The following is an 18,789-nucleotide window of genomic DNA, read 5'->3' on the forward strand; positions in this document are numbered from 1 at the left end:
CTCTCAGGACGGAGTCTCTACTGACCCCAGCAAGATCTCATCTGTTGCAGGTTGGCCCCGTCCTACCACTGTCTCTGAACTCAGGTCCTTCCTTGGGTTTGTCAGCTATTACAGGCATTTTGTGGAGGGTTTCGCAAAGCTGGCTGCCCCCTTGCATAGGCTGGTGGCTGAGTTGGCTGGCACAAAGACACGGAAGGGATGAGGCCCAGGACTGGGAAATGGCTGGACTGAGAGTTGTGAGGAGAGTTTCCAGAAACTGAAGACCTGCCTGGTGAGTGCCCACACTCTTGCTTTTGCGGACTTCTCTCTCCCCTTCATTCTCAAGGTTGATGCTAGCCATAGTGGACTAGGCGCTGTGTTGTCCCAAGAACAGGGTGGCAAAGTGAGGCCTGTCGCCTATGCCAGCTGGAGTTTGCACCCAGCTGAAAAAACTACAGCTCTATGAAGCTAGAATTTCTTGCTATGAAGTGGGCAATGATAGACAAGTTTAGAGAATATCTGTGGGGTCAGTCATGTGTGGTATGGACTGATAATAATCCTTTAAGCCATTTGGAGACTGCTAGGTTGGGTGCCACGGAGCAGCGATGGGTGGCTGAATTGTCAGCTTTCAACTATAGTGTGCGCTATTGCCCAGGCCGCATTAATAAGAATGCAGATGCCCTCTCAAGGCAGACAATGCTTGAGGAAGCCATCCCGGGAACAGCAGTACCAGATGCTCTGCAAAGGTCAGCAAAACAGGGTAAGCAACAAGCTGCATTGCAGTCTGAGATAACTGTGCTCCCCTCTCGCACTCCAGCAGACCTGCAGGTGCTCCAGCAGGCTGATCCAGCCATCGGAGCCTTTCTCCATTTTTGGTGCCAGCAGAGGGAGCCAAGCCAGGCTGAATGATGGGCTGAGCCCCCAGGTGAGAGGGTTGGTCCGGCAGTGGGGTCGACTTGTGCAGATCGGAGGCCTCCTGTATTGTCGGCTGTTCCGTCCTGATGGTGGGGAGGAGGTCCATCAGCTTCTTCTTCCTGAGGCTCTAAAGGAGGAAGTATTGACGCAGCTCCACCAGAATTATGGGCACCAAGGCATAGAATGGACCACTGAGTTGGTAAGACAGAGATACTACTGGCCAGAGATGGACCATGATGTGAAGGAATGGTGCCAGTGTTGTGAGCGCTGTGCCCTGGCAAAGTGTACGCAGCCAAGAGTCAGAGTGTCTGTTGGTTGCGAAACCTAATATAGTGCTGGCTATAGACTTCACCCTGCTTGAGCCAGCCCGGGATGGGAAAGAGCTTGTTTTGGTGATGACTGATGTCTTTTCTAAGTTCACGCAGGCCATACCTACTTGAGACCAGAGAGCAGCTACAGTGGCAGAAGTGTTTGTGAAAGAGTGGTTCTATCATTATGGAGTCCCTGCCCGCATCCACTCTGATCAAGGGAGAAGTTTTGAGAGTGCCCTGGTTCAACAGTTGTGTGCACTGTATGGAGTGAAGAAGACGAGGACCACCCCCTATCACCCACAGGGGAATGGTCAGTGCGAAAGGGTTAATCGGACTCTGCATAACCTGCTGCGCACCCTCCCTCCGGACCAAAAGATCCACTGGCCAGAGCATCTCCCTCAACTTGTGTTTAACTATAATTCCACTGCTCATCAGTTGACGGGTGAGTCGCCACATTTTCTCATGTTTGGTCAGGAACTCCACTTACCTGTAGATTTCCTGCTGGGTCATCTTCCAGAGCCTTCTGAGGGGAGAGTGTGTCACTGGGTGGCCGAGCATCGTTGGCGACTGGAGGTGGCTTTTGATGCAGCGAAGGACCAAATGGAGGCTGCAGCAAGGTGGCGGAAGGAGAGACATGATCGAGGGGTGCTAGATCCACCGTTGGAGGAAGGTCAGAGGGTGTATCTGCGGGACTGTGCCACTCGTGGCCGTAATAAGATCCAAGATGCATGGGGATCCAATGTCTTTGAGGTGGTGAGACCACTTGAGCCAGGAGGAGTGGTGTACTCTGTAGCCCCAGTCAGTGATCGGACCCGTGTGAGGCAAGTGCATAGGACAATGTTAAAGCCAGCCCTACTTCGTTTACCTGGAAGAACTCCAGTCAAGTTGTTGCACTCCCCTGATGTGGCATCAAGGTCGGGAAGTGAAGAAGAGGACCCTGCGATGATGGCATGTGGGTGGTAATGACAGCACCCACAGGGAATCAGACCACTCCAACTCGTCCAGCATCTTCTCTGAGAGCACCTGCAACACCGCAGCCTGTGGCAGGTACCAGCAGTTCTGCTTCTCACACTCCAGGAGGTCCTAGCACCACTACCACTGTCCCACGTAGATCGGCTAGGACAACGGCAGGGCACCATCCAAACGTGCATCACCTTCCACGATCAGTGCAGGGGGAAGTAAGCAGGGCTACAACCTCTCAGGTGATGGGTTCGGGTAGTCCAGCTACTTGTATCTTTCGTCCATGGTCATAGTTTTAGTGTATGTGGTTATCAGCGGGCCGCTGATAAAACTTTGGGGGGGCAGATGTGACCGGCTGATTAGCTGTCATTCCATACAGCTTGTGGGGTGGAACTAATTGGCTAGGGGAGTTAAATTGAGTGACGGACGTAGCTCCAGTACGCTCCGGAACACTCTTGGAACAGGTAGGCACTGTACAGCATGCAAAAAGCTGGTAAGCTGTGAGTTTTGTACGAATATTGTTGTTGTTTTTTTTAAGAGCAGCTTTTTGCAGCTGTGGTCCAGAGTCTGCCGACGGTGTCTCGGTTTCAAAGCGGCATCATGTGTTTGTAGGGTCGGACAGCTGAGGTAACAAAATGTTTGCTTATGGTTATTGCCATCATTGTATTGCTTTATTGCGGTTAATTATTTCTTGTTTCATTTCAGTTTTGCCTCTGTTGCCTTGTTTTGTTGCGGATTATCTTGTTTTATTGGGGTTTATTTTGTTTGGATTGTCTTTCGTTTTCTTTGTCTTTAGTTTCTTGTTGTTTTGCCTCAGTTTGTTTGGGTTTAGTTTCGTTTTCCCCCAGTGTGTTTTGTTTTCTTTCAGGTTACCGCAGCTGTGCTCTTTGGCTCAGTTAGTCAGGTTTCTTCCTTCCATAGCTTTACAGGGCTCATGTGACCTCCAGTTTTAATGATTGTCTATATTAATATTAGCGTGAATGTCCTTAGGTTGCTGTGGCAGTGTCTATTGACTCAGTAGTCAGGTTTCTTCACTACACAGCTTTGCAGGGCTTATGTGATTATTTTTTTAAGTCTTAATGAGTGTGTTTACATTAATATCTGTTGATTATATTTTTGTATAAATAAAATTGTATTTATATTTTTCTATACAGTCGCCCTGTATTCATTTGTGCGCTTACCTGTGTTTATAGTAGGGGAACCCTCTGTTGAGAGGCAGTATTAATAACATTCTTAGGGTGAAAGTCCCTAGGTGGCGTTGTCGGTTCAGTGTGTTGAAAGCCAGAAGGCCCTCACCAGTCCTAACTTGGTTACATAAACAACAGTCCAACTGTCGAACAGCTGAACTGCACTGAGTTCAGTCATTGAACTAAACATTTGACAGTTTCATTTAGCAGACACTTTTATCCAAAGGAACAAATATCTGAGAGTAGAAACAACACAAGCAAGGATCTAGTCAGGAGAAAACAACCTGGAGAAGAGCCACAAAACAAGTTCAAGTGTGAACATGAAATGTTTGTTCTGGTGTTTTCTTTTCATCAACTTCTATCTGAAGTACTATTTTGTAAAACACAAAACAGAAACTGGAACCAAGATTTCACAGGTTCTTACAGGTTATGGTTCTGTGATGCAGGTTCCAGGTTGTTAAGTTCCTGGAGTGGAAGAGGCCTCATTAAGAGAAACTAGTGCTAAAGGTCAGTAGCACAGCTGATCTGAGTCATACAAATACAGAGCCTCCCATCTCAGCTGTTCAGCTCATCATGAATAAAAACACATTGTAAATGGTCATCAGTTGAACAGGTTGATGAGTAATGACCTGAGAGCTTCCAGTTTACAGTGGGAATTCTCCAGTCCAGCAGAAAGACTCTCCACTCCTGAATCCTGCAGGTTGTTGTGACTCAGGTCCAGTTCTGTCACACTGGAGGACTGGGAGCTGAGGACTGAGGACAGAGCTCCACAGCTTCTCTCTGACAGATTACAGCCACTCAGTCTGAAGAGACAAAAGGCAGATTATACTGATGAAACAGCAGCAAAATGAAAAATTATCTTCAGTCTCCAACTACTTACACAACTTTCTTGGAGGCTTTGACCACTGGCAGCAGCCTCAGAAGAGCCTCCTCTGAAGCAGAGTATTTCTTCAGGTCAAACATGTCCAGATGTTCTTCTGATGACAGTAAGATGAAGACCAGAGCTGACCACTGAGCAGGAGACAGTTCATCTGTGGACAGACTTCCTGATCTCATTGACTGTTGGATCTCCTCTGCCAGAGAAACATCGTTTAGTTCATTCAGACAGTAGAACAGATTGATGCTTCTCTCTGCAGACACATTCTCACTGATCTTCTCCTTGATATACTCTACTGTTTTCTGATTGGTCTGTGAGCAACTTCCTGTCTGTGTGAGCAGGCCTTGTAGGAGATTCTGATTGGTTGGCAGTGACAGACCCAGGAGAAAGCGCAGGAACAAGTCCAGGTGTCCGTTTGGACTCTGTAAGGCCTCATCCACAGCTGTCTGGTAGAAACCTGTTGAATAACTTTGGAACATTTCAGACCACCAGGATGTTGTTTGTTGTTGTTCTTCCAGCAGGCTGATTCCAGAGTTGATGAAGGTCAGATGGACATGAAGAGCAGCCAGAAACTCCTGAACACTCAGGTGGATGAAGCTGAACATCTTGTCTTTCTGTTTCCGTCTTCGCTCTGCTTTGAAGATCTCTGTGAACACTCCTGAGTACACTGAGGCTTCACTCACATTGATGCCACTTTCTTTCAGATCTTTCTCATAGAAGATCAGGTTGCCCTTTTGCAGCTGTTCAAAAGCCAGTTTAGCTAAAGACTTAATGTAATTAATGCACTTTTCTAGACTGTACTTCTCACTTGTGTGATCAATCTGAAATCTTAGAAACTCTGCATACATCTCAGTCAGGGTTCTGGGCAGATCTCCTCCCTCTCTGATTTCCAGCAGCTCCTCCAGAACTGTAGCAGTGATCCAGCAGAACACTGGGATGTGACACATGATGTAGAGGCTTCGCGATGTCTCCATGTGGGAGATGATCCTGCTGGCCTGCTCCTTGAATCTCTTCCAGAAGTACTCCTCCTTCTGTGGGTCGGTGAACCCTCTGACCTCTGTTGTAGTGTTGATGAGGTTTTGAGGGATCTGATTGGCTGCTGCAGGTCGTGTGGTTATCCAGAGTCGAGCTGAGCGCAACAGTTTTCCACTGAAAAGTTCCCTCAGCAGGACTTCTATTTTAGTTGACTTTGTTATGTCCACGGAGGGAATGTTGTTGACATCAAAGTCCAGATGAAGGCGACTTTCGTCCAGTCCATCAAACACAAACAGCAGTTTGAATCTGCTCTTGTGGTAGTTGCTGTTTCCTGATGACTGCAGAGCTGTAAAGATATAATTCAGAGCCTCCACTGTGACGTCTTTAGTTTCTGGGATACAGAAATGAATGAGCTCTGCCAAACCAAACTCTTTTCCTTGCAGTGAATTCAGGGCTCGGAAAGTGAATGGGAAAATAAGATGCACGTCTTGATTGGTTCTTTCTTCGGTCCAGTCCAACACAAACTTACGCACGAGGAACGTTTTTCCAATCCCCGCAATCCCATTGGTCAGCACTGTTCTGATGGGTATGTCTTTTCCAGAAGGATGCTTGAAAATGTCTCTGGGTTGGATCTGTATCTCTGTGTCTGATGGCTTCCACACCTTGTCAATCTGTAGGACCTCATGCTGTGTGTTGACGTGCACATCCCGGCCAGCTGTGATGTATAGCTCTGTGTAGATATCAACCAAACGCTGCTCATCTTCTGCCCACCCCTCTGTTGTAACCTTAAACGTATCCTGGAGGTTTGACTGAAGCTTCTGTTGGTAATATGTGATGGGACGTGGTTCTGGTACCGGAACTGTCTCATCTGTGTCAAACATGAAGGAAACAGTGAGAGGTGTGTGTCTACAGAAACCTCTGTTGTTATTGGAAAAACACAAGCAACTAAGAAACTGCAAAGAGGATGGACTTTTAATTAGCCACCTATAACATCTGATGGTAATAAATGTGTGGGCAAATGTGTGTGTGCGCGCAATTTTTCTAAACTTCTTCCTGGGGGTTTCATCCTGACCTGTACACATAATGCAGCAACTTACCCTGATCATTTGGAGGAAAGTGACTGAAAAAAACTGACTGAAAAGGCAACCCAGCTAAAGGGCTACCCAGATGGTTAACTATGGAGGTAGTCAGAAAGTAGGTGGGTTACCTCAAGTGGAGATTAAGCTGTTCTTAGAGTTCCTATTAGGGCAAGACCCTTCAGATAATAGAACTTAAAAAGGGAGAGCTTGACCAGCAGCCCTTTTCTGGGCTCACTGCGGCCATTATCAAAGTACACTACCAGTCACAAATGTTAGAATAATCACAATTTTTCCAAATTTTTTTGTAATTCAAATACTTCAAATCCAATGAGTAGCTTGAAATGGAACAAAGGTAAGTGGTGAACTGCCAGAGGTTAATAAAAGGTAAGGTTACCCAAAACTGAAAAAAAAAAAAATGTACATTTCAGTATGACACAAAAAGTCATTTTTCAGGGAACAGAAGTGGGTTAACAACTTAAAGCTGTTCTGCAGCAATGGAGGTTGATCAAGCCTTGAAAGTTGGTGCTACCAAATCCTACAGGAGTCCCAACTTTTCTAGATTACTTCCAACCCCCTCTGTCTGCATAAAGTAGTGTTGGAACACACCGTGGAACACACCAGAGCATTATTTGAACAGTATTGTACTGCAGAAAGTAGTTTGTGTTGCTACAAAAAAGGAGAGGAAAAGGCAATTAACAATAGAAGAGAGACAGACCATCAGAACACTTAAAATGTAGATCTTTCCTACAGATAAACTGAAGACAGTCAAGGTGTCAGTGAGTAAAGTTTTCTTCACCATCAAAACTCAGAAATTTGTCACGGATCAGGCAGAGTCGAACCCAAGCAGCAGGCAATAGACAGACAGGTGGAATATTAATGATCTTTAATATGAAATAATAATTAACACGAAACACTTAAATAGAGAAGTACGAGGAACTAACGGGAGGGGTAAACTAATAAAACTAAGGACGACGGCCTGGGGCCGCGATGGAAACTAAATTAACTAAAGATGGGAGGAAAGGAAACTCACACATTTTCCTGGGAACGGGAGACGAGGTGGGAGGCTTAGCAGAGGGGGTCGGAGGTGGATGCGACGAAGACTGAAGCGGACAGTGGAGAGGTGCAGAACGGAGTGGGGAATTCCGGGGCGAAGAGAGGAGACGAAGCCGACAGTGTAATCCACAAAGGAATCAGAGTCCAGTGAGTGACGTGTATGAGGCGGCGTGCAGCGTGTAGCAGAATGGCGTGCAGCAAGTAGCAGGAGTGACGAGCAGGTGAAGTATTCCTTAAGTCAGAGAGCGGAGAGCTCACGGCAGAATGTCGTGTGTAATTTTCAGCGAGGAGGGAGGTGAACGGAGAAGGTGAAAAAGTCCAGGGTTTTAGAGTCCAAGAGGTGATGTGAGCATGACGGGGAGCTGTCTGTAATGTCCCAGCAGTGCGTTGTTAGGAGAGCCAGATTTATATGCCGCGCTGATTGGGAATTCACGCCGGCTGTGCTTGTCATTAAGCTGACGAGCCAAGTCAACGGAGCGGGAGGCATGACAGAAATTAGCTTAAAATGGACACCAGTTTAGAAAATTAGATTTGAGGATCACCAGCCACAAAACTGACCGTTATGCTACAGCTACACTACAACCTGCTGCCTCATGCAACTCCATTGCCAACCACTCTTCTGTCTTGTACAAAACAACCTGCTTAAACTCAGCTTCCATTTCAGGCATGATGAACTGCTGCCATCTTTCTTTACAGACCAAAGAATCCATCAGTTTTACCTTCAGTCTGAGGAAGAGGAGGCTGAGTCTGAGAGGAGGAAGGTTCTCTGTTCTCTGAAGTCTCCCCAACATCACTAACATGCACTGACAGACAGACAGAGATCACATGTTATGTTCTCCACTGCTCACTGCTTTCATTTATGTCAGGTACAGCCGACTTAGAAGTGACTTTATCTTGACATTTATTGATGAGTTTATGGTGTCGATTAACTCTGGTTTTCTGACACCAAACTGCTCCTTCAAAGTAAACCTTAATGTTACTCTGACATTAGTCTGGCATATCCACACCATTCTGAAGAACAGAGGGTTCTGGCTTCACCTCATTATCATTCTGCTATAGAGGGAAGAAGGGCTGTCTTTTTAAAGCAGCCACAGTCATCCAGGGTGGAGCTAAGCCCAGGATGCAGCAACAGTGTCCCCTCAAAATAGTCAGCCAACATGGCCGCCTTATTGCTCCATCCAAACCCTCTGAAGACTTGACATTTTCAGTGTGGTAGGTCACTGGGAGGTTGTTGATGGTTTAAAAGTATAACGTAATGTTACATAGTACTACATACTAACATGCCAGATGGTATGCACAGATAAAGATGTAGTACATCCCAGTACATATTATGCTAAATGTAGTATGCCAAAAATACCCAGATGTCCGACCACATTCAAACCCATTTTATAGAATGCAAACTAACATGTTTTTCTGGCCGTTCTGACCCACATTCTGTAAAAATTCATAGCACCTAACAGTGTGTCATTGAAATTGAAATAAGTCTGAGCTGCTGAGAGCTCACAGTCCGATGACACCACATTACTACAGACTGGGATAGTGAGAGTTTAAGGCACCATATTATGAAGTAGTATGTTCTCAGTGTATGCATACTGCAGGACACGGTGAATACTTTGTGAGGTCAACTGTAGTGTGTATTTAAGTTTAAAGGTTTGTGATTTGGAATGCAGCTGCTTCAACAACATTGCTCTGCCCTTAGTGAGAGCTGATTGGTCAGCTTTCCTCTGGTTGTAAACCGCAGGAGCACTCCCACCTAAACAGTATGAATGAAGAATTTTCAGAAACTGTCTGATCGACTCATAATTTGGTGAGCACAGGTAGGACATGCTTTGCTTCCTCAGAAGGTCAGCTCATACAGAACTAAATTTGGTGTTCTATCAAGGTTTAAACGGCAGGGGGCAGCATTCAGTCAGTAGGGTTGATCAGCAGATTTTACAGAGGAACTGACCTCACATGTGGACTCAGGAAAAACTGACAGAACCTGAACTCTGTCAAACTGTAGCAGCACCATCATGCATTTTTCTGACTGTAATGATATCATGTTGTTCTTGTCTTGTGACCGACCTTCTGGTCCTGAGCTGCTGGCAGGCAACCTCTGCAGCAGATCATTCCTAGAGATCTTCTCTAAAATCACCCTGGTCACCTGCACAGCTCTCTGAAGTCCATAAGTCTCCACCATCACATCCACAGTGTCACACGTGCTTGGTGTCTGTAGTTTCCTCTTTCTGATGGCTGGAAGGCCTTGAACATTGTTGGATTTCTGTAGGAACCACTGGAATGTAGACAGCTCCTTGTCATCCAGATCCTCCAGGATGTTCAAGAGGACCTCTGACGTCATTGTGACTTCCTGATAAAGTCAAAGAATATGTCAGCAGTTAAAGAACAGTTGTGTTGTTGGTGTGGTGGAGGTTGTTGTGTAGAAGAAGTACTGCATTTAATCCTACAGGATCACTGACAGCAACACTGAGAGGAACCAGCAGGAGGCACTCACTGCTGTCTCTTAAATATTACTCATGGATGTCACTCTGCGACCTGTCCAGGGTGTCCCCTGCTTTCGCCCAAGTTGGCTGAGATAGGCTCCAGCTCCGGCTTCCTCCCACAGTCCAAAAATATCCATCCATCCATTCTCTATACATCGCTTTATCCTCACTAGGGTCACTGGGGGTGCTGGAGCTGACTCGGGCGAAGGCAGGGGAAACCCTGGACAGGTCGCCAGTCTGTCGCAGGGCTACATATACAGACAAACAATCACGCTCACATTCACACCTATGGGCAATTTAGAGTTATCAATTAACCTCAGCATATTTTTGGACAGTAGAAGGAAGTCGGAGTACTCGGAGAAAACCCACGCATGCACAGAGAGAACATGCAAACTCCATGCAGAAAGATCTCAGGGATATGAACCAGGGATCTTTTTACTGCAAGGCGAAAGTGCTAACCACTACGCATTGCAGTAAAAAGTCCAAAAATATGCTGAGGTTAATTGGTTACTCTGAATTGACCATAGGTGTGAATGTGAGTGTGATTGTTCGTCCGTATATGTAGCCCTGCGACAGACTGGCGACCTATTCAGGGTGTCCCCTGCCTTCGCCCGAGTCAGCTGGGATAGGCTCCAGCACCCACGTGACCCTAGTGAGGATAAAGCGGAGTATAGATGATGGATGGATGGATGTCATTCTGCAGTCACTGGGCCATAACACAAAGATGAGCCCACATTATTACACTTTGACCAACAGAGGCTCCAAATAAACATGAGCTCTGGTCCTTCACAGGACCAGAGCTCCAGGCTCCAGGATCAGAGTCAGACTGGAGCCCAGGATCAGAGCCTCTTGTGTGTCTTGTGAAATAAAGTGATTCTCAGGACCAGGAGCCTGATTTATAAAGCTTGCGTATGCACAAAACAGGGCTAGAAAGTTATGTACGCCACTTTCTACGCAAAGGTTGTGATTTATAAAAACAAACTTGGCATGAGAATGTGCGCACCGGTGCGCCAACTTTGATGCTTGCTTACGCACATTTTGGAGACAGAGGAAACGACAGTGCCGGAGGGTGAAGTGGTGAATTGAAGCCGGATTGATCTCAAACCTTAATTGTCATCACATATTAGACTTGTAGAGTCGAATAATCATAAACCCTCATTGTTGTAGATGTTCCTATAGTGCGCCATTCGGCCTACGACTGTATTTGCAGAACTATGTTCTAATACCAGACTTCCATCTTCAAATGATATAGAGCTGTGGATGGCACTGATTGATTACTAATTGGGACAAAGCATGTGACAATCAGTCCGATCGCTGATCAAGCGGATAAATAGCGGGTGACAGCCGTGCGTAATGTGGCACAATGGATGTGCTGGCATTGCTGGAAGTCACATAAATGGTAGGTTAAGAATGGAGAGAGATTTTAAGGATCACGGAGATTTCCTGGCACTTGATGATGACTGGCTAACAAGCCGATTTAGATTCCCTAGAACAGTGCTCTTGGATCTATGTGCTGTCTTAGACCGACCCACCCGCCGAAACCACGCCATCCCGGTTAGACACAGGTGCTGACCACTCTGGGGTTTCTGGCGACCGGCTCCTTCCAGCGGGAAGTGGCCGACAGGTATGTGTTTTATATGAAGAATATATGAGGTTACATTTGTTGTCTAAATCCCATTTGGGTCTGATATACAGTTAAATGATGTCCTTTAAGTCTGGATATCACAACCATCCCTCAGCGCAATAATGCCAGCTGTTTTGGATGACATTATAAACATGACCAGTCAATACATCAGGTTTCCTTACACTGTGGCCGAACAGGCCAATTTGCAGCAATGTCCGGATTCCCGAATGTATTAAGCATAACTGACTGCACTCGTTGCTGTAAGGGTTCCGAGTGAAGATGAATTTGTCTATGTGAACCGAACAAATGTACATTCAATCAATGTACAAATTATTTGTACATCAGACATGATCATAACAGTGGTAGTGGCAGGGTGGCCTGAGTCAACACATGACTCATTTATCCTGACGCACAGCAGTGTGGGGAAAAGACAGCAGGCCAACGCTCTGTAAAATGCCATGGATCAGCAGCTTATTTATATACAGCTACATTCATGAGTGACTTTGCATTAACCATTCATAGTAAAATGTGGGTGTGTTGTGGGCGGGATGTGAGGTGGATCCACCTGCGCAATCTTCCAGCTGGTGTGTGATTTATATAGGGGAAATTGCGTGCAGCTGTGCGTACGCACAGTTTTATAAATCAGAATATTTTTTGGCATACGCCTATTTCAGATTTTTGGCGTAGTCAAACTTTTAGTATGGATCCTATGCAATGTTTTATAAATGAGGCCCCAGGTCTCTGGCCATGCAGGTTACAACTCTGTTTGAATAAAAAAAAAATCACACATGAGCTGGTATACAGTCAGCGGCACATCTCCTCTCTCTGGCCACATAAAAATATACATGTACAAAAATATTTTAAAAACCCATTCTCTAACAAAAGAAACAATTATACGACTTATTGATCAAAATAAATTAAGACAAAGAAATATAATATTTTGAAAAATAATCTCAAATTAATAAAATATTTTAACAGCAAAATAAACAAAAAGTATCCAGAAACTTGTCTGTTTTGTCTTACTCATTACAGAACACAACAAGTAACATAATAACAGCTATTCTCGTACCTCTTTGGGCAATAAAAAAATATATCACATGAGCACATTGAGACTTAGGGGCTCGACACACGGGAAACGACAACAGTCGCGCTCCATTCATTTTCTATGGCTGCTGTGCGATGAGACGAACATCGCTTTCCCCCCTCCCAACAACGCGACGGCGACATTCGTGCATGTGAAATTTCGTGCGTGTTCACGTAGACATGCACCCGCTGGCTTGCGACACGATACCAGAAAGTTGAAAAATGTTCAACTTTTGTCGCTGTCGCCTGGAGCTTCAACCAATCACCGAGGGTTTCACTCACTGACTAATGAGTTTACAGCATGTTGCACAGTACAGTTATACATTAATGGTCTGCTCCGCTTTTCAACCATTGTTTTCAGCCCTTTTCAACATGGAGGAGCAAATTATTTTAGCCGTGATTGATTTCCCAATTCTTTATGATCCTTCCCTTAAAGCTCGTGTCCGGAGTTTCCGTTTGTTTTCAATTTATGTATCATTGTTTAACAAAGCTTAAATGCGTTAGTCTAGTTCGATACTATAATATAATGTTAGTATGATGCGATATGAAAATTTATTCATGAGCTCCGCCTTCCTCTCATAGACCCCCATGTTATTCCAAAAAGCGCCAGTCGCTGCCAACCAATCAAGTTCGAGCTTCAGCTTTGTCATGCTGTCAATCAACGGTTACGCGCACAGCAAACAAGCCCATGCAGAGGTGGGCGAGCTACGCACTACGCAACCACGCACACATTTGTTTTGCTTGTGGAGGAGAGAGCATCAGGGATCAGCAACTTCCAGAAAAGTTACCAATCCCACGGTTTGGCAGGCCAAGAGACTGCAGGACATTTTTTGGCTTGGGGTGCTTGCGTCGCTCCCCGACCACGGCCTCCATAGCCCGCCTGACGGCTTCGTTTAGATGCCCGACCTCTGGAGGAAGATGTTGGGGCGTCTGGGACATACTCTTCGTCAGAGGAGTCATGCAATTCTGAACTCTAGATAGAAATAAATAAACAATGTAACACATATACACGCGTAAATGCACTAAGTTTGATAAACAACGTCATCGAGAGGGATACACGAGTGTAATCACATATTGAAACTTTACTCGTTCGTCCTAGCAGATTCATGTTATTTTGGTATTAGGACAAGTTAGACTCAATGCAGAATTCTAACGTAATTCCTTTATTATTTACTAAATGTACTAAATGTAGAAGAGTGGAAAACAGCAAAACAGGCAAGATGCTGCAGCACTCCGGGCACCCCTCTCAGGTACTGCGCGCCTGCACAAATAAAGGGGCGAAATCAGAGGGAGGGTGGGACCAACAGTGTTTTGGGAGACGCTGCGATTCAAACTGCGGACACAAGCTTTAATGACTATCGTGATATAAATAAAAAAGCTGCTGCATGGGAGTTGGTTGGCGCCAGGGTAAACTTTTATAAGCCAATGTCAATAGTAAAATTTCGGCTAAATCAAGCAATATCTTCTGGCTCATCATCTTTATGCTTTTCTGTCATGAAACTCTTTGAAAACATAAAAAAATCCCTCTAATTTCACAGCCAATCAGAAGTGAGGGAGATAAGCAATCTGTGCTTTTGCACAGTGCGCTGTGTGTCGCCGTTGCCTGCCGCTGCCAAGTATCACGCACCGTGTGTTGAATTTATCTCCTGTTGCAATGACTTTCGCATTCCCCCCTCAACTGTCGCTTCCCATGTGTCGAGCCCCTTACAAGGGAGGCTAACTGTGGGCGCTAGCCTAGCAGTCAGCTTTACACCCACCTTTTTGATATGGATGCTCAGACGTGTGATCTGTTTCCTGGAACCAGTCAGAACTCCACCTATGAGGAAGCAGCAGGCAGAGTTTCACAGTAAGAGCATATTTACAGGCTGATTCTCACTCATTTCATGTGATGAATTATTTCAACATTCAACCTTTTTCATGTCACTCAACATCCAACACAACTTGTACAAACCCTGTGCTTCATGAAACCAGAAACTCCCATCAGGCTGTAAATCCCTGACAGTTAACATTCCCTAGAATAGAATCACTGGGACAGAACCAACATCAGCAGAGATCACTCTCATGCACATTTCCCTCAACAATGCATAAAGAGACATGTCTGCTCTCAATCTAATTTAATGCTACATTTAAGAAACATCTGAACATTTCTAGCATTTGATTTCTTCAAAGTGAATCAGGTGAACTTTATTTCACTTTAAATCTTTTCCCCTCTGCTCGACAGATCAGATCACAGGTTGTGATTTACAGCTAATAAGAACAACTCATGTTTAGAACTGCCTGACAAATAAAAACGATATTTACTGATAAAACACATTTATTTGAGCATCAGTTTGATAACTCCTGCTGGTTGGGAACACCTCAACATGTCTGAAGATTTGTTTCAAAAATTAAAAGATTTCTTTAATGTTTTAATTGTGTGGCAAAAAGTTTGTTATTCAGTTAAAATACAATAAATGATTCAATCAGTTTTATGTTCTATAGATATATAAAAGGTAAAAAAAAAAAAACAGTTTAAAGTGTCTTTAATCTTCTTTAATTTGTGTCCAAATCCAAATGAAATGAATGTGACTGACTGAATATTCTGTGTAATAAATACCAATAAATAATCGATGTTCCAGTCTGTGTTCTATCAGCTGCAGTACCAGCAGAGGAAACAGACCAGACATTTATGCATTTTCTGCATCACCCACCATATACATCACCCACCACTGAACTAACAGCAGCTAGAAACAGGGGCGGGTCTACTTTTTGAGATATTTTAGATAAGATAAGATAAGATAAAATAATCCTTTATTACTCCTCATGTCAAGGGAAATTTCCCGTGTCACAGCAGCAACAAACAGTAAATATAATAATAAAAATATATACAATATATACAAAAATGAAGGATGAAAATTAATATATAGACTATAAGCAAGTGACATCAGCAAAAAGTGACTTGAGGAATGAAATGTAAAAGTGCAGAAAATGACAGGAGTAGATGAATTTCTAGTCATTTTATTCAGATCTGTAGTCATTTGCCCATTTTAACTCTTTTTAGATGAATGTGAGGTAAATTTGAACAATTTTCTTCAGAATTTAGGTACTTTTGGACAAATTTTAAGAATTGTTTGACATATTTTAACTAGTTTGAAATCATTTTCAGCTATTTTAAACAAATCTCGAATAATTTTGGACGAATTTCAAACTAATTCCAGATCATGTTCAGACAGGTTAAAGTCATTTTGGACAAATTTTGAGTAATTTTGGAACTTTTTAACTCACGTTGGAGTAGTTTTGAAATATTTCGGACCACAGAATCTTCTAGTGGATCACTGGAACTAAAATGACCTGAAACTCAACCTTTCTGATGTATTTTTATGGAACCAATCAGTTTTCAGGTTTTAATGTCTTTTTTGGGATGTGTTTAGTATCGTGGCTGTGACTGAATTAAAAGAAATTACACTTGAAGATCTCAGAGAGATTCTTAATGCAGTATTTCATAAATGCATGGGGTGTCCCAAAACTTTTTTCCACCACTGTTTGGTCCACACAATTTTTTTGTTCTATGTCTGTTGTTGAAAAATCAAATGTTCAAAGCATTTCCATCCTACAACTGTTGCACTGAAGTTCTGCTAATAAGAACAACTCATGTTTAGAACTGCCTGACAAATACAAATGATATTTACTGATAAAACACATTGATTTCAGCATCAGTTTGATAACTTCTGCTGGTTGAGAACACGCCAACATGTCAGAAGATTTGGTTTTAGGGGGGGAAAAAGATTTATTTCATGTTTTAATTGTGCCACAACAATGTTGTTTTTGATCTAAAATATGACAAATAATTAATCAGTTTTATGTTCTATAGATATATAAAAGATAAAAACCAGTTTAACATGTCTTTTACTCACATTCAGATGGAGAAAAGCAGCTGCAACATGACGAAGGTAAAAGCAGAACTAAATTGAAGAACAGGAAGTGGCTGTGACATCACTGTTGTCAGGGCACGAAACAGATTTCTATCTGAATTGACAACACCACTTCTTTGCCTGCCTCTGGATCTGGACTTCTGGACTCACACACAAGAACTTGTGTTTTTAAACATTTCATTCAACCAAGTAGAAGGTTGCCCAACTATTTGAAAAGCACAGCTACACCATCTTATCAGCTGGGAAAAAGAAAACAGGAATTAGTACATTGCAACTGTGCTTTTTGAGAAAGAAGCAGCTGGGCGACAAAGAATGGTCACATCCTCAGACCACCTTTACAACTTACTGGAACTTAATATGTCTGTCCCATGTATCGATAATGGTATCTGTGAAATATTAGCTCACTATGTCAGATACTGTCTTAGAGTTTTTTCAGTGGATTGTAGACTCAGTTTCACTAGGTTTTTTTTTTCTCACATTGAAATTTGAGGCTGTTTGAATATCAATATCTCAAGAACAATTCAAGATAAAAGCCTGAAATCTTCACTTATTTGTCTTGATAACATCAGCAGATCAGATTGCTGTTAAATACAGCGGTGGGAAAAAAGTTTTTGGACATCGCATACATTTGTGAAATACTGCATTAAGAATCCCTCTGAGGTCTTCAAATGTAATTTCTTTAATTACAATCATAGTACTAAACACATCCTAAAAAGACATTAAAAACTGAAAACTGATTGGTTCCATTAAAATGAGAAATTTAGACAGACAGAGTTAAGAAGCATGGAGATATGAGATCCCAGAATCAGCCATAAGGGTGAGACTCTGGCAAAGTAACAGCGAAATGAGGGAACACAGTGGGATATTATAACCTGAAATTTATAGCCAAATTATGGTTGTAATTTAGTTATAGGTATTCAAGTTAGTTTATAATGTGATTAGGCTGGCTTTGATACTTATTTTTATAATTTTTGTTTAAAAGTAATTAAATCAGAAGAGCAACTCACTGTAAAAAGTGATGTTTTCGATTACTATGTGAAACTGATGCTTTATGAAAATGAAATGCTTTTAATGGTTTTGATTACTATGAAACTGAGATGTTTAAGGGCTTTAATTTCCATAAGGAACTGGGTTATAAGAAGTCAAGAGCTAAGGTGAACTCGGGTTAAATGTTCACTGTAAAAGTTATTAAATTCGAAACAGATTGCAGGGATTTTTTAAGTCTGTGCACATTGTGCAAAATATTGCACAATGGGATGTCAGTGACAGTTAGATGCTGAGATCAGCTTCTCCATTTCCCCATCAGAGGCCTTCTCTGTGCTGCAGACAGGAGAGATTGGGTGGACTGCTTAGACAGTCCAAACCAGATAGTTTCAGTTCCTCAAAAACACAGAGAGGTCTTGTGATTGATGAAGTGGAGGAGTGTGTGAGCTGGGAGGAGGGAAATCATAAGGTCATTGAAATGTGCAATATACACCACTGTTGCATTCACTCTGATATTTATATTCACACTGTTATTTATACTGTATATTTGTAAGTAGACTGCACCATCTTTCAGATTTCTTTGCACTGAAAAGGAGAAGCTCTCCAATCTCGTTACACACTGTATAAGGACAATAAAGCATATTCGATTCTATATGCAAATTAAGTATGCGATCATTGCGCATGTAAAACCTGAAGGGAGTTCATATGGTATAAAATACACCTGATAGAGAAGCAAGTTGGGAGTTGTTGCCTGGTAGAAACATGGAACAAATCAGTCAACAGGTCTGATCAGAGAGGATTTTACCACGCAATTCTGGAGGGGTGATTCAATATGATCTGCTAAGAAACAATTGTTCCACTGGAATACTGGAATGAAGGACTGCTCTTTCTGCACTGTTTGAGGATTACAGAGGAATGTGATCTATAAATAACACTGACTGAAGGAACATTACTAATAGCAATGTCTCCTGGCTGTTCTTTTTCTTCTTCTTCCTCTGATTTATTGTTTTCCAGGCTTGCAGCTTGTCCGATGTCGCTGGTGGTGCTTCTTTTGCTGTTCATGTTGACATCCGGTTCACTTGACATTGTTGCACAGCAGTTGTGTTCCATACATCCACAAAGGGAAGAGAAAATTAGTCTCCTTTCTTTTAAAAGTCCTAGACCTCATTTTTGAGACTCAACTTCAGTTTAAACAAACTATGAGGGACCATTTGAAGATTTCAGGAAAGTTCTGCTGCTCGGAGCTCCATCTTACCGGCTCCATGTTTCACTCAGTTTTCTTTTACTTTTCCTGTTGTTGAAGATTTGCGTTTTGTACAAAGTGTGGGCTGCCAGGAGCACTGCTCCAGTTAAACTGCAGTTAAACCATAA

The 18,789-nt window shown here is 43.2% G+C and overlaps 1 protein-coding gene across 7 annotated transcripts in view; it reads right to left on the minus strand.

Annotated features, from left to right (window-relative positions):
• LOC110967925 (NACHT, LRR and PYD domains-containing protein 12-like) overlaps positions 1–18,789 on the minus strand; it is a 246,638-nt gene that overhangs the window by 147,062 nt on the left and 80,787 nt on the right. For 4 of the 7 annotated variants that reach the window (XM_051941898.1, XM_051941897.1, XM_051941893.1 and 1 more), the window contains exon 9: positions 3,982–4,155. The exons of 2 other annotated variants lie outside the window; for them this stretch is intronic. In XM_051941898.1, the coding sequence (XP_051797858.1) occupies positions 3,982–4,155 (174 nt within the window). Of the gene's footprint in view, positions 1–3,981; positions 4,156–4,232; positions 6,073–8,055; positions 8,140–9,400; positions 9,684–14,280; positions 14,340–16,416; positions 16,553–18,789 lie in introns of those variants that run through there. One more of the 7 variants, XM_051941903.1, reaches the window with a different exon arrangement.

Source organism: Acanthochromis polyacanthus, chromosome 22 (assembly GCF_021347895.1).
Source record: "Acanthochromis polyacanthus isolate Apoly-LR-REF ecotype Palm Island chromosome 22, KAUST_Apoly_ChrSc, whole genome shotgun sequence".
NCBI classification, from domain to species: Eukaryota; Metazoa; Chordata; class Actinopteri; family Pomacentridae; genus Acanthochromis; species Acanthochromis polyacanthus.